Here is a 13954-nt window from a genome sequence, read left to right as displayed (position 1 = left end):
CTTGATCTCCTTGAGAACTTTTCTGGTGGTTGAATGTTGAACCAACTTTTTCATATCATGGTGGTGCTGGAGCACGACATACCAGAACACGTATTACTACGATTGGTTTCTTCTCCTTTGCTTTCCCACTTGTGTCTTTTCTGCCTTGGCATATAAACCATAATTACAGTTCAAAAAATCCGCAAATAAGATAAATCCGGCCCTTCCCTTCATTGTGATTCTGGAGTTTGTTATCACCATCAGTTTGTGTCCCGGGGTAGTCCCTCAAGTAGTAGAGCTCCTCTTATCAAAACCTATTTGCCTTAATTGTGAGGATTTTGACATGTGCAGTGCAGAAGTTGCATCCTCTACATGGGTATAGTAAACGGTGTGTTGACTTTCATTTTCTTATCCTTAATGGGATGTAGTTACTGAAAGAAAAATTCCATCTGCGGTTACTGTAGGCTAACTATTTCTCAAGAGGATGTCCCGTTCTCGCGGCTAACGGTGACTGTACCACCAGCTTGTACAGAATTCAAAAAATACCATGGAAAGGTTTTCAAAACTTGCCAAAAGTTTAATAAGAACACTAATTCAAACCATCCATATAAGCATAGAAAACTGTACAATCAAAATGACAGAAAGAGGTGGAACTCCTCTAAAAAAACTCGAAGGTATGTGAGCACAGGTGATCGGGCATTAGGCCCCCAGACATTAGGACGCAGACAATAGGACGCCGTCATTGAGCCGCAAGACAATAGGCCGCAGACATAGGGACGCGGACATTAGAACGCAGACATTGGGACGCAGCTGGAACGCCTTCATTAGCACACTAGAATCTAGGCTAGGACTAGACGTTAGAACGCATACACAGTTGAAATAAGTAAAATACCATTGGTTTAATTTAGTTATACCTTTTATTGTCCTACCTGCGACCTAATCTCTGCTTTGTAAAGTAATGTACATGATGCTTGCGTTCTAATGTCCGCGTCCTAATGTCTGCGTCCTAATGTCCGCGTCTCATTGTCCGCGTCCCATAATGTATGCTGTCTATTCCCTTTGCGGTCCAATGTTCGCGTCCTAATGTCTGCGTTTCTAATGCCATAGCGCCATTGTAGGCACAATACGATGACGCTCTCAGGGAGCTGGAAATGCAAAAATTTCTCAAATAAGAAGGCGATTTTGGCACGAACAATTCGCTCGTGGTAAAACTAATACCATAGTATAATAGTTATATTATGTTAATACAAAAGCATAGAAGCCCCTTCTGTTAGCAATCCCAACCATGATCGTGTAGTTGTCTGTGGCATGTTAAACATGTGTAGCCTGTCTGAAGGACCTAGGAAGATGTCACACGTGTATTAGTAGCAGTGGCCTGTGGCTGCCCTTCTGGTGTATTTAAAGGTGTTGGTGTACGTAAATGTACATCATTATTCATTAGTATACACCCAGATGAGGGCCCACCACCGCGTCCTAAGCAAGAAATTGTCCGTCCAGAAAACGCCGTCTGAATTTTGTGGGCCGACGATGTGCATGATCCAGAACTATCACAACTCAAACAAGGACAACCACCTCCTAAACATCGGTGGGACAGTCGTCATTAGAAGAACCCAAGAACCACCGCCAAAAAAAAAAAACCCACCAAGTACCTAACACCTTCAATATACCAGGAGGGCAACCACTTAGGCCACTGCTCTTAGGCATGTGACACCTTCCCAGGCTCTTCAGACAGGCAGCATACGCCTCACACGCCACAAACAACCACTCTACCGCCTGTCCGCCACTAATTTTTTGATCGACAGTTATGGTAGCGCATGGGAAAAAATGCGTGTTGTTATATTAGTTAATTAGAAGTTATAACGGGCGATCAAGATCAGGATTGACATCGAGTCGCCTTTGGAAGTTCAAGTTTAAATATGATTTCTCATGGAAACAAAAATTCCAAAGGTGACTTGACAGCTAACTCTTTTTTGATCGCATAATATTGGTATCCAAGGATACTATATATATTATATAGTATCCTTGGGTAGAATCATAGTGACAGTATTTGGACAAAATTCATTAGATACCGGTCAAAGAGCCCAGTAGGAAAGTATACCTTGAACGCCCGGACGATTCTAATAATTTTCATAGGATTCGCCATAAAAAGTTGTATTAGAATCGACAACGGTACCGGTCAAAGAGCCCAGTAGGAAAGTATACCTTGAACGCCCGGACGATTCTAATAATTTTCATAGGATTCGCCATAAAAAGTTGTATTAGAATCGACAACGGTGCCGGCGAAAATCCTGCCGAAAGCTATTAAAAAAAAATTAAATTCGCTCCTTATTTTTGGAAAATGTACTTTATTGTACCGGACGTTCAGGAAAAGTACTAAAAGGTGCATAGGGAGTTTTATCGAAAAAAGTCACGGTGCCGGAGCGCAACTAATTGCCGCAACCCTTGGCACCGCGACTACAAATGGGGTGGTAAATCGTACCTTTTTCTCCCGGACCAAAATGACCTATAGGTATGAAAAATGTAGCTTGCGATTATACGAATCTAAAAAACCAACGGTGCCGACTCTCAGGATGCCGGAAGTCCTCGGCACCGTCGATGGAATCCTATTGGCACTGTACCGCAATAAAAGAGGCGGTAAATTGTAATAATCCAGCTTGTTTTCCCGGACCAAAAAGTCCTTAATGAAAAATGTAGCTTAAGAGTAGACAAATTATAAGAAATCCGGGGGTGCGTATAAGAGCCTTCTTTTCGTATCCGATCACTTCCTAAGTCCATTTTCTCAAACTTGTGACGATACAGACTTGAATGAACACAAATAGACTTATGCCCTTATTTCGGTCACTTAGAGAATCATTCTTTTATAAGTTGAAGCACTTTTTTGTTCAAAAAAACCAAAAAAAGAACCGACAAAATCGTTTTTAATAAATATGCGTTAATTTTTTGAAAAGTAAAACACTTGACTTGTGTGGTTATGCCTGAAAGCAACCCAAAAAAAGTAGAAATGATCGAAGTTGACTCGAAATGATTCTTGTGTCACAACTGCTTTTTTGAAATCATTTTATTGTAATTCAATCAGAATCAAACTCATAACTGTCCCGAGAGTCATCTAAATCATTTTCTTCCACATCGGTGTCTAGTTCCAAGTTTTCAACGGTTGATTTTCAAAATATCATCGACGCTCAAAGGAGTAGGATCGCCCTCGAACCAAAAGGGTTTTAAAATATCTTTCATTTCCCAACCACATTTCGTAGGATCGAGCGTGATACGTTGTTTTTCTGCCGCATTTTTCCACATAAAATCGTTCGGAGAATCTTTTGTTTTAATGATTTCACAAGGTCATTTTGATCCGGGAGAAAAAGGTAGTTTAGTACACGATTTACCACCCCATTTGTAGTCGCGGTGCCAAGGGTTGCGGCAAGTTGCGCCCCGGCACCGTGACTTTTTCCGATAAAACTCATCCATATGCCTTTAGTACTCTTCCCGAACGTCCGGGACAATCCAAAAATAAGGGGCGAATTTAATTTTTTTTTAACTGCTTTTTCGGCAGGATTTTCGCCGGCACCGTTGTCGATTCTAATATAACTTTTTATGGCGAAATAACCTTTCTTTCTTACCAAAAATCGACTACACCAAAATTTCTCGGGAAAACACTTTTTCTTATTAATTTGGGTGCGTAGAATCCAAATCAATTCGTACTTTTTCGATCAGACTTCTCAATCAAAAGTTATAGACTAGAAACCAATTTCGAAAAAAAATTCAAAGGGCTGTAACTTTTGAACTAGTAGCCCAATCTTGGAACTGTTTGAAATTATGGATTCTACAGGCCACATTCTATAAGAAAATTTTTTTTCCGGGTCGATCTGAGACAATTTTTTTTGGGGGCTCAAAAAAAGGCAGTGTATAACCAGGGGCGGACTGGCCCGGGGGGGGGGGCGATTGTCACCTGGCCTGTAGATCATAATGGCCCATTGGAAATTTATAAGTATGTGCTGTTTGAAGTGTTTTACAATGAATTTATCATTTTTTGTCGAAGCATGAAAGTGCTGAAATATAATCATAGGCGACGCACCTCGTGTGGATTGTATATTTTGTTACTTTTAATTATCAGCTGAAAAAACTGTATGGTAATTGATTTTCTAGAAAGGAGTACTTTAAAATGTTTTTGTGGTGCCCCTCAGAGCTACCCCCCCCCCCCTGCCACCTTCATTACTACACTATAATACTTTAATGGCCCGTACGATACAATTCCACCTGGCCCGTAAGTACCCAGTCCGCCCCTGGCGAATCCTATGAAAATTATTAGAATAGTCCGGGCGTTCAAGGTATACTCTCCTACTGGGCTCTTGGACTATTACTTCAATGGGTTACAAAACGCTATAGGAACAGCTATTATAATATGTGTGTCTTTAGGGACCCGGAGGTCAGTAAAAGATTTGAAGGTCCACATTTGGAATCGTTGACAAGATTCGCTAAGGCTTTGTCTGATATGGAAAGTTCCTGGATGTTTCTGGTAAAGGGCGTAGAGACATCTGGAACAGATATGTAGAGAAATCGCGCTGCAAGTGGCAAATACCTATAGACTCATGCGAGTACGGCCTGTTAGTAAGGGTATTCAGCACATCAAGTGAACATTTTCAGCGTTATGCTTTTTTTTACTTTTGCCTATTTACCTCAAAGGCCTGGCCTATTTTGCAAAGAAAAGGATCAAGCTACATGAAATGAGCATCTTTTACCCAAAAATCATTCATTTTTTTCGGTAACGATATCGCTTGTTTTTTTCAATTCTATTCACGATGAATATTTTAGAGGTATGATAGTCGGCTAGCTTGTAACGAGATTTTGAAATTGGAAAAGTCACGTGAAATTCTGATAAAGCGAAGTTAAATTCTGGCGCTTTTCCTCGCCCGCACGAACCGCGAACGATCCTAGACGAAGATTTAGTAACGAGCCGGTTTTGCACTGCGGCAATCCTTGTGTAACCTTTTTTTATTTTTTCTTCGAACTATTTAAACAAAATTCCGATGATTTGCTCATGATAATAATGAATTTAGTGAGATATAAAAGAAATTTTGAAGTGTATTATTCTTTCGGTTATTTGTGAATGTAAGAAATAAACGCGTTCAAACTGGCGACTGACAGTGGTAGTGACAGTAAGTCCAACATGGCTTCTTCGGCTCGAATTATTCAGACTAATTCCGCCTGGTTTCAAAAGAAAATTAATCTAAGGCCGCAGCATCGGGGCGTACATTTAGTGACTGAGGAAATTTTAAGGCAGGTGCCCGAATTATCACAGTTTGCTATGGGATTGTGTCATGTTCAAAGTGAGTTGAACTCTTCAGGAAACTTAACAATTATCCCTATTCTTTTAGTTTTGCACACTTCGGCGAGTCTCGCGCTAAACGAAAGTTGGGATCCGGACGTTAGGGACGACATGGAAATGATGTTGAATAAAATCGTGCCGGAGGGCTTAGCGTACAGACATTCCTGCGAGGGACCAGACGATATGGTAGGTCGATTGCTATAACCGCACTAATCCGAGTCTACTTTCAGTTGTACAAAAAGTGTTCTTTTGTGATTGTAGCCGGCGCACGTCAAGGCATGTTTTCTCGGTTCATCTTTAACTATTCCAATTACGGAGGGAAAGTTAAACCTGGGCACGTGGCAAGGAGTTTGGTTATGTGAACACAGGGACCACGCAGGCTCACGTAAACTTCTTATAACACTTAATGGTTGTCTACGGGACGCCACATGTACACCTCTTTCTCCCGTCAGCCCTATGGCTAGCACGAGCAGTTAGGGAAAACACTCGGGGCATTCATTGTCTAAGCATTGATTGTCCCGAGGGTGCCGTTTACATATTTAAAAAACTAGTGTTGCGCACAGACTAAAAAAATCTATGACAATATGTACATATGTGTACATTCTTTTTATTTAGTAGATTGTTTAATGTAGGGGGGTTGATTTTTCTGGTGCTGTACAGGCTTTTATCATTTGGGTGTCTCAAGTGTAAATTATAATTTTAGAAATAACGGGGTTTGACATACACTTTTTGTATAGAGCACGCATTTAGGAGGGTATCATCAGTAACGTGGCTTCGAATACTATAGGAAACGCCTACGTTTCGTTATTTTTTAAAATCGGTACGGAATGCGCCTCCTCAAATCAAATGTAAATAATAATCATTACGGGTTGTAAATAGTGCGTGTGTGTTTATGGACTGACTAGTCTGTCTTCCTTCCCTTAGCAATATCCATTATAGTGTCGACCTTTCCCTCCTGTGTGAATACAACGATCAAGAAAGTTCCGTTTGTTTCGCCGGCATTTGCGTTTCGTATATGACGTACAGGGTATGTTTAAGAATGTTTCCATTCTACAACTTACATTTCATTCACTTTTTAAATGTTTGCACATTGTTATGTACACAGTATGTGGTTTAAATATATTTTCTATTTTGTACCTTATACGATGTTCCTTCAAGACAAAATGTTTAACTCGGTTATTATTGCACGTTGAAACTTGCTAGCCAATTTGATTCCTTCACTTAAACGCTCTTCAATTTTTTTTTACCGGGGTCACGTTGGATAGAATAGCAAAATACGCTGAAAATAAGACAATTGAACCAAACGATTTATACAATATTAGGAGGGGATGTATCAAAGTATTCTCGAGGCATTAAGAAAATGTAAATTCGTTTTAATATTGACAAAAGTGTAACTTAGGACGCAACTGTTTTATTTTTAACTATGCATTTGGTGGTATGATCTTATACAGGGTGTTTTTTTGAGAGCCTTCATTAAATATTTTTTTTTTGTTTTTGAAAATTTGTACTTAGGGGTTACTCTGAAGGCTGAATCAATGTAAAACATATTTAATATTTTTGATACCCACATGATCTACATTTTATGATTTTTAAATTATTTTGACTTGAAAACGGCAGATGCAGACGGTATCTTGAAAATTGATTATGTACTTGAAAACGGTTGTAGTTATGGCAACACATTTTTACCAGTGCATAGAGAAAGAATATGGCTTTATTGAGATATAATAATAGTGATAGTTATTGGATAACGTACAAAAGAAACAATACATAATTCTCATAGTTCTGATATGTAGTGAAAACTGTAATCTGTTCTACCACTTAACCCTATCCAAATTTAAGAATCTTCAAAGACCAAAACTCAGTTTTTTTAATGAAATGACCATTTTCTTACTATTGCATTTGATAGAGCCAATTTTGATATTACATGTTCCTATAGCTATCTTTAACCCTACAGTGGTCTCGAGCACCATTCATTGTTTTGCAATTGCGCAACCCCCACCGCTGTCATGCTCATGTTACCTTCTGACAATACCCTTATGAAGAATCAGAGCTAACAGTCCGCTCGATAAGTGTTGAATGTATCTAAAGCGCCTCTTGGTAAATGAAAATAAATCTCATTTTTAACTTTCTTATGGAAACGCCCTTTATTTTAAGAGATAGAAAAAATGGACCTAGGTGTCTGGAGCTCAATTTTAAAGAGAAAATCACTGGCGCAAACAGAATTCAGTTATCTCTAATCGTTTGGCCGCTAGAGGGTGTTTCTCAAATTTAGTCGATTTCTTTAATGCCCCATAACTTTCTTGTTATTAAAGATAATGAGTTTGGCAAAACCTTTTTATGTAGAATCCATCGCGATACACAGTTTTTATACAGGGTGTTTGGTTTTTCTTATACGACCCTAAACTACATTTTTTCGTATGGACCATCCTATATATTTTGAGTTTTTAAAAGGAGTGTAAAATTTTCCAAATTTTGAGGAATCACTTATTATACAGTGTGTAAAGCAATGTATACAAGAGGGAATTTTTTTAAAATATTGATTTATGAAATAAATTTATTCTTCATGATATTTTTTGTTTGCTTTGAAAGTACCAATAACGTTTCGATAATCTAAAATTTATTTATGGAAATCTGGAAAAATAATAAAATTAATTTTCTTTATTGAAAGTTATCATTCTACATTATAATAAGATAGAGTATTGCTATCAAACTACAAACAATCGAAACGTTATTAGTACTTTCAAAGCAAGCAAAACATATTATGACGAATAAATTTTTTTCATAAATCAATATTAAAAAAAAATTCCCTCTTGTATACTTCATCGCTTTACACACTATATTTATATCAAATATTATTTCTAATATTGCATGTTATACATTAAAATATATATAAGACGGCAGGATTGTTTAAAATGATAATTTCTTGATTATCTGCATTATTTTTTTATATATTATATTCTTTATTTGTTTTATTCACATGAGTTTTTTTTTGTTTTATGTGTTATTTGAAATTATAAATATTTGGAACGAAAAAAAATTTCCAAATAACCAAGAAATTGTAATTTTAAACAATCCTGCCTTCTTTTGTTCACCATGGAAAGCTAGATGTCTGCAGTAAAAATATTTTAATGTATAAAAAGGAATATCCTTGCGGCGGATTCTTGCGTGATTCTCTTAATTCAAATTATATTTTTGAACTGTATATTTGAAATGTACGGAGTATGCACCAGAAAATTAAAACCGATCAAAACTTTACACGCAGACCAAACATTTTTTCCAAAAGTCCTATCTACCCGCTTTTTTGAATAGTTAATTTATCAGTGTAAACATGTTACTTTAGATATTTAAAGTACAAATTTCCTTGTATAAAAGTTCTCTGTTTTTTTATTCTTTTTAGTACATACATGTATATGTATACGTTTAATATGTGCGTATGTAAGATACAAATATTAATTTGGATTATCCGAGCTTTTCATTTTCTCAAAAAAATATATAGGGTTGTTGATATGAAAAAAATGTAGTTTAGGGTCGTATATGAAAAACCAAACACCCTGTATAAAAACTGATTCGCGATGGATTCTACATAAAAAAGTGCTGTAAGAAAGATTCCGCCTCTGCAGGAATATGCCGGCATATATTGCTCGTTCCCCACACCTTTCCCCCATTAGATTTATTTTTGTGGGAATACGAAAAAGACAGTTTATGCCAGGCATTCCACAAGAGAAGACATGATGTTGAGAGTAAGAATTGAGCATGTGTTGAAGAAGCGAGAGAAATAATTTGATCTTATTTTTATATAAGTTTGTGTTTTCCAAGTTGATCACTTTGTTGCCTTTTTTTTATTAATTAATTATTTAGATTAGAATCAATGAATGATATTAAAGAATATTTCTCTTGATTTGTTTAAAATTCGATTGTCATAAAATCATGGCCGACTACTAAAAAGATATCTGAAAAAAATGGTATCAATTCAATGAATAGGAACATCTAATATCAAAATATTCCAATTTTGATTCTCCATCAAATCCAAAGAAAATCTCTTAAATTGGGATCTATATGGTCGTATGCAATTTAACTTTTTTTAAGTACACTAAAAGGAATTCCTATTCTTTCTCTATGCACTGGTAAAAATGGGTTGTCATAACTAGAACCGTTTTCAAGCAATCAATTTTCAAAGCATCGTTTGCATCCGCCATTTTTGTTAAGTCAAAATAAATAAAATGTGGGTATCAAAAGAACTGAATTTTCACAGTTTCTAGCCACTTCCGGTACCATTTTGAAAATATTTTACATCGATTTGACTTTCAGAGGAACTCCTAAGTACACATTTTCAAAAAGCTTTTGCTTTCCCAGAAACGTTTATCTAAAGCTTCCAAAAAAGCACCCTGTACAGGGTGCAGAAAAGTTTAAAATATGCAAACATACATACAGTGGTATAATTTTTTGAAATTGCAGAAAATCTATGGTAAACCGAATCAAAGTTCCAATGAAAAAATGTTACATTTGTCTCTGGAGTTAAGGTTGGACAATAGTATACAGGGTGTCCCTCGTGGGTTTGTGTGGGAAACTTTATTATTATTGAGGAAAGCGATTAGGGTAAATGGGAAGAGTTTAAAAACACATAGTGGGATCTGCTCAGACCCCCGCGTAGGGTAGGTGGCAGCTGGTTCTTAAAGGGCACAAGGGCACGTGCCCACTAAACGGCGGAAATAAATTAGCATGTCAATCAGTGCATTATTTTTATTTTTACATAGATTTTATAACGGAGATGATATCAAACTTTCCTTCCGTAGGTTAAGCGCAATGCTGGATCCTGGTTATCTTTGCCATACGCGATTTAACTACGATTTGAGGCACGGAGCTTGGTAACCCAAGTAAGCATTTCACTTTTGTATGTAACATGTTTTATTTTTCGGAAGTTAAGTGTGTGCCGAATTTTTTAAAAACAATTTGACAACTAGACAGTGCTTATTTGCGACACTGAGGATGTGGAAAAATTTTGCGCCGGTGAATTATGTGTACATAAAATTAGCATTACAAGAGAGACATCGGAACCTGTGAAAGTTACTTATCCAAGTAACTCGAGTATCAAGATACTTAAAAACAAAATGAACTTAGTTATAGTTACTAAGTTACTTTGAAAAAATAAACAATTGCATAACTAAAAGTTTTATTTTCATACATTAGTTTTCATATACGTTGTCGTTGTTAACTAAATTTAACCCACAATTCTAAATTAACGAAATCGTGCGTCAACGGGGCGGAAATGGTTTATTCAAAAACAGTGGAAATAATTTATTCATTATATTAACAAATTGTGTAATAAATATTTTCGAGGTTAAGTGGAAGAACAGACGCCGGTAGTCTCCGCCGAACTGAACTTCGCCTTGTAGAAGTGTGTTATTTTATTTTTGGGGATAATTAAAGGCTATATTATTATTATTATCAAAACAAACAGAAAAATGCGTATTCAAAAACAGTATATTTATTATACAACGCGGAAATTTTGTCTCCAGCACTGAACACAACTTCAAAACTACAATGATAAAAAAATTGGTATCAATCTATGTACTTTAAATTTGTGGTCAGTGGCGTACTTCTCTATGGTCAAGGGGGCATATTTTCAAATGTTCAAATGTTGGTAGCGTATACTGCAGGATTTCCCTGTTCATTACTTTTGTCAATGACTGTACATAAAGTTAGCGAAAAAATTCTTCCTATTCAGATCACAGAATTGGTAATGAGGAAGTGTTTTTTTTCTGTATGTATCTGCTCGTAAAGCATCAGAAAAAAATAAAAAAAATTTTCTGGCATATCTTCGGAATCTGAATTTTCTGGTTTTCTTTAAAGCAAGATAATAACTGTTTAATTGTCGGATCTTCGGTGGTTTCTAAGAACCCCATGATACACTCTTATCTTCTACAACATAAAAATTATACTAAACACAAATGTTTTATACGATAGTTACCGGAATCGTGATACTTTACTTACTCAATTAGCCGAAGCATTCAAGATGAAATATTCCTCGCCATATCAGTCATATTCTTACTTCAAAAATTAGCCAAAATTTATTATTTTAGAAACTATAAATATGACGCTTTTTTTATTCTTTTTTATTGTTTTTTTTTCTTTATTTGTTTTTTGTGATTGTCCGTTTTTTGTGATTGTCCCAGATCTATTAGAATTAGGATTAAAGCTATGACAAAAAGTGTTGCACGTTTATTGTTTTGATACATTAAACTTTAAAAATCAGAATATTAAAATTGATTATTACTGATTCTTTTATTAAATGAACTTCTTAACTGCATAATATCCATTGTATTTGTTTATTATTTATTTATTTTAGAATGATGATATTATTGTGTACAGAATACCAATAAAGTTAATTAAAGGCCGCAGGCCAGCTTGGGGAAAAAGATTTTGATAACAAGAGACGCCTAGATTATTTTCAAATTTCTAAGTTTGCCGCCAGAGGGCGTATGATTCATGATTAAGTAGAAAATTGATTTTTTTTCCAAAATATACCTAACAATCATGCATACTCTTTGTGTATTGTGTAATCATATCTTACTTGAATAGTCTTTTTAGTAAACGTGTAAACGCGTTTGAACATTAACATCCATTTCAAACGAGATTTCACATGGAACAATGTAATCATTACATCATACGCATACATAACTTTCTCGATCTCCTGGTAGGTACAATGGCTCACTGAAATGATCTGATTTTTATATTTATTTTTAATTATAAATAATATCCTGCCATGCTCTAAAACACATAAGCTCCAGGCAAAGTTTAAGACCCGACTAAATAATCTGGTTTTCCAGACTTGCATAGGTTTTTTCTACTGCACCTTTCTAGCTCTGAGAAGGGCCTTTTTCCAGGTGTTGTTGTAGAACTAATTGATCTCTCTCTCTGCTCAGACGGTCCTACAATTCTACGGAAAAAATGTAAGAGCTTTGGAAAGCACTAAAACACCTATAAGATTATTCACTGTTTTTTGGAGCATTCGGAAGCTTTCCAAATTTACCTAAGTGCATTTCATTGTTTTCTAGACGAGTGAGAGAGATAAACAATTCTTGAAAGTGCACAAAAACCCCTTCACGTTTTGAAAACAATGTTTACTAGCCACTTTGTGTAGTTTGCATATTTAAACAGTCACACCGAAATATAGGTATTTTGGAAAACACTAAAAAGATGTTTTTTTTTGTAGCAATATACACTGTGTTCAAGATAACGATGTCTAACATGAGGATCTCGAAGATATGGTCAAATTATCAACTTCTTTATATGGCCCGTAAAAAAAGGTCATACGAGTAGCATTTTTTATTACGAATACAACGATGTATGGCACACAAAAAAAGCAAAAGATAGAAACTGTGGGTTCAACAGAACTGTGCACCCGCCCACAACGCCCCAATCGTGTGAGAATAACTATCAGACAAATCTTCCATTTTCCTGGAAACTTCTCTGATAGGTATTCTTGTACGAATAGGTGATTGTGCGAGGGTGCACCATCCTGTTGACCAAGAGTTTTCAACTTTTATTTTTTTTTGTATGGTACTTGTCCTCTTTTACTGGGCATATAAAAAATAAAGTGGATGATTTCCCCAAATTGAAAATCTCTCAATGTTTTCTTGTAAAGCTCAAATAGTGGCAATGAGAAAGTGATCTTTTATTTTTTTTGTATCTGTTCACATTAGAAAAAAATAAAAACGAGATCGGCAAATTTAAATTTAACTGTTTAATTGCCCAACTAATTTGACCACAGTCGTATTTGCTATGGACACAGTGTATATCAATTTATTTGTTGTTTCGATATTAATCCTCTCATTTTTGTTTACTGGTTAATAAACGTCAAAGTAAATTTTTATTTAGTAATTCTGTCTTCGGTAAAGAGTCTGGAATTGCCTGAAAGTTCACACAAGTTTCTGTTGTAATAATAACCGGATCAAAATGGTGTTAGCACACCGATATAGTCATCGCCAAACAGAACCGTAAACATTTTCGTTTCGAATTAGTCGCGTTTCGGGCAGTGAAGAAAATTATCGTAAACTCGACGGTATTTTCTCCAAATCCCATCCTCCAAAAATTCAATTGCTGGCGCACCTTCGACTGTTTTGTGGAAGTCGGTTCTAGAAACCGTTTTTTTTTTGGCGTTACGCACCGACTGGGGACTGCTCAAGATTTCGGGGAGGGGCTAGGAAAATTCGCTATTTTTTATCGTTTTGGGGGCCGAGAAATTTGTATTCAGTTGGGTCGACGACGTAGAATTGTCGCAGCAATAATTTCCGTATTTAGGTAGCAATATATGATACGTTTTGGTAAATTCATCCTTCCAGAAAACGTCCACGATGATTCGTTGCCCTTGAATTGGAACGTCCTCGAGTGCTGTTTTAGTTTCGTGGTTGGGGAAGGGGGGGGGCTCGCGTGCTACATTCAGGTCCTTCGCCGAGTCGACGGCAGTTTCAATTGCAGAGTATCACTTTATTGAAGATTCTATAAACTGTACGTAGTCGTATCATTAGGTACTAAAACATTTAGTGACTCATTACTGTGTCGCTACTGTGATTCATTTGGCTGTGGTATATTGAAACTGGCCCTCTATCTTTGGCCGCTGGATGTAGCGAGTTGAGCCCGCATTTTCTTCGTTAA

At 36.3% G+C, this 13954-nt stretch overlaps 1 protein-coding gene across 3 annotated transcripts; it reads left to right on the top strand.

Moving 5' to 3' along the window:
- The first annotated feature begins 4905 nt into the window (after positions 1-4905).
- LOC116178755 (UPF0047 protein YjbQ) lies at positions 4906-12036 on the top strand. 3 transcript variants are annotated; one of them, XR_004146895.1, is made up of 4 exons: positions 4906-5300; positions 5349-5485; positions 5561-6326; positions 10093-12036. XR_004146895.1 is itself a non-coding variant. In XM_031498340.1 (3 exons), the coding sequence occupies exons 1-3, from the start codon at positions 5141-5143 to the stop codon at positions 5774-5776; spliced, it is 513 nt and encodes a 170-aa protein (XP_031354200.1). In that variant the 5' UTR covers positions 4906-5140; the 3' UTR covers positions 5777-6440. The 3 variants fall into 3 exon arrangements, 2 of the variants coding, with proteins under 2 accessions (XP_031354200.1, XP_031354201.1); XM_031498340.1 differs by lacking the exon at positions 10093-12036 and having other exon boundaries at positions 5561-6440; XM_031498341.1 differs by lacking the exon at positions 10093-12036 and having other exon boundaries at positions 5542-5682.
- The last annotated feature ends 1918 nt before the right edge of the window (positions 12037-13954 follow it).

Source organism: Photinus pyralis, unplaced genomic scaffold, assembly GCF_008802855.1.
Source record: "Photinus pyralis isolate 1611_PpyrPB1 unplaced genomic scaffold, Ppyr1.3 Ppyr1.4_LG8, whole genome shotgun sequence".
Taxonomy (NCBI): Eukaryota; Metazoa; Arthropoda; class Insecta; order Coleoptera; family Lampyridae; genus Photinus; species Photinus pyralis.
The sequence above is the reverse complement of the archived record's forward strand: the minus strand, read 5'-3'. Positions and strand labels throughout refer to the sequence as shown.

What these genes read in the sequence shown, in the direction of transcription:
- LOC116178755 (XM_031498340.1), top strand. Translation starts at nt 5,141, where the DNA reads ATGGCTTCTTCGGCTCGAATTATTCAGACTAATTCCGCCTGGTTTCAA. An exon ending in GGGATTGTGTCATGTTCAAA is followed by an intron (nt 5,301 to 5,348) that starts GTGAGTTGAACT and finishes CTATTCTTTTAG; the next exon opens with TTTTGCACACTTCGGCGAGT. An exon ending in GCGAGGGACCAGACGATATG is followed by an intron (nt 5,486 to 5,560) that starts GTAGGTCGATTG and finishes TTGTGATTGTAG; the next exon opens with CCGGCGCACGTCAAGGCATG.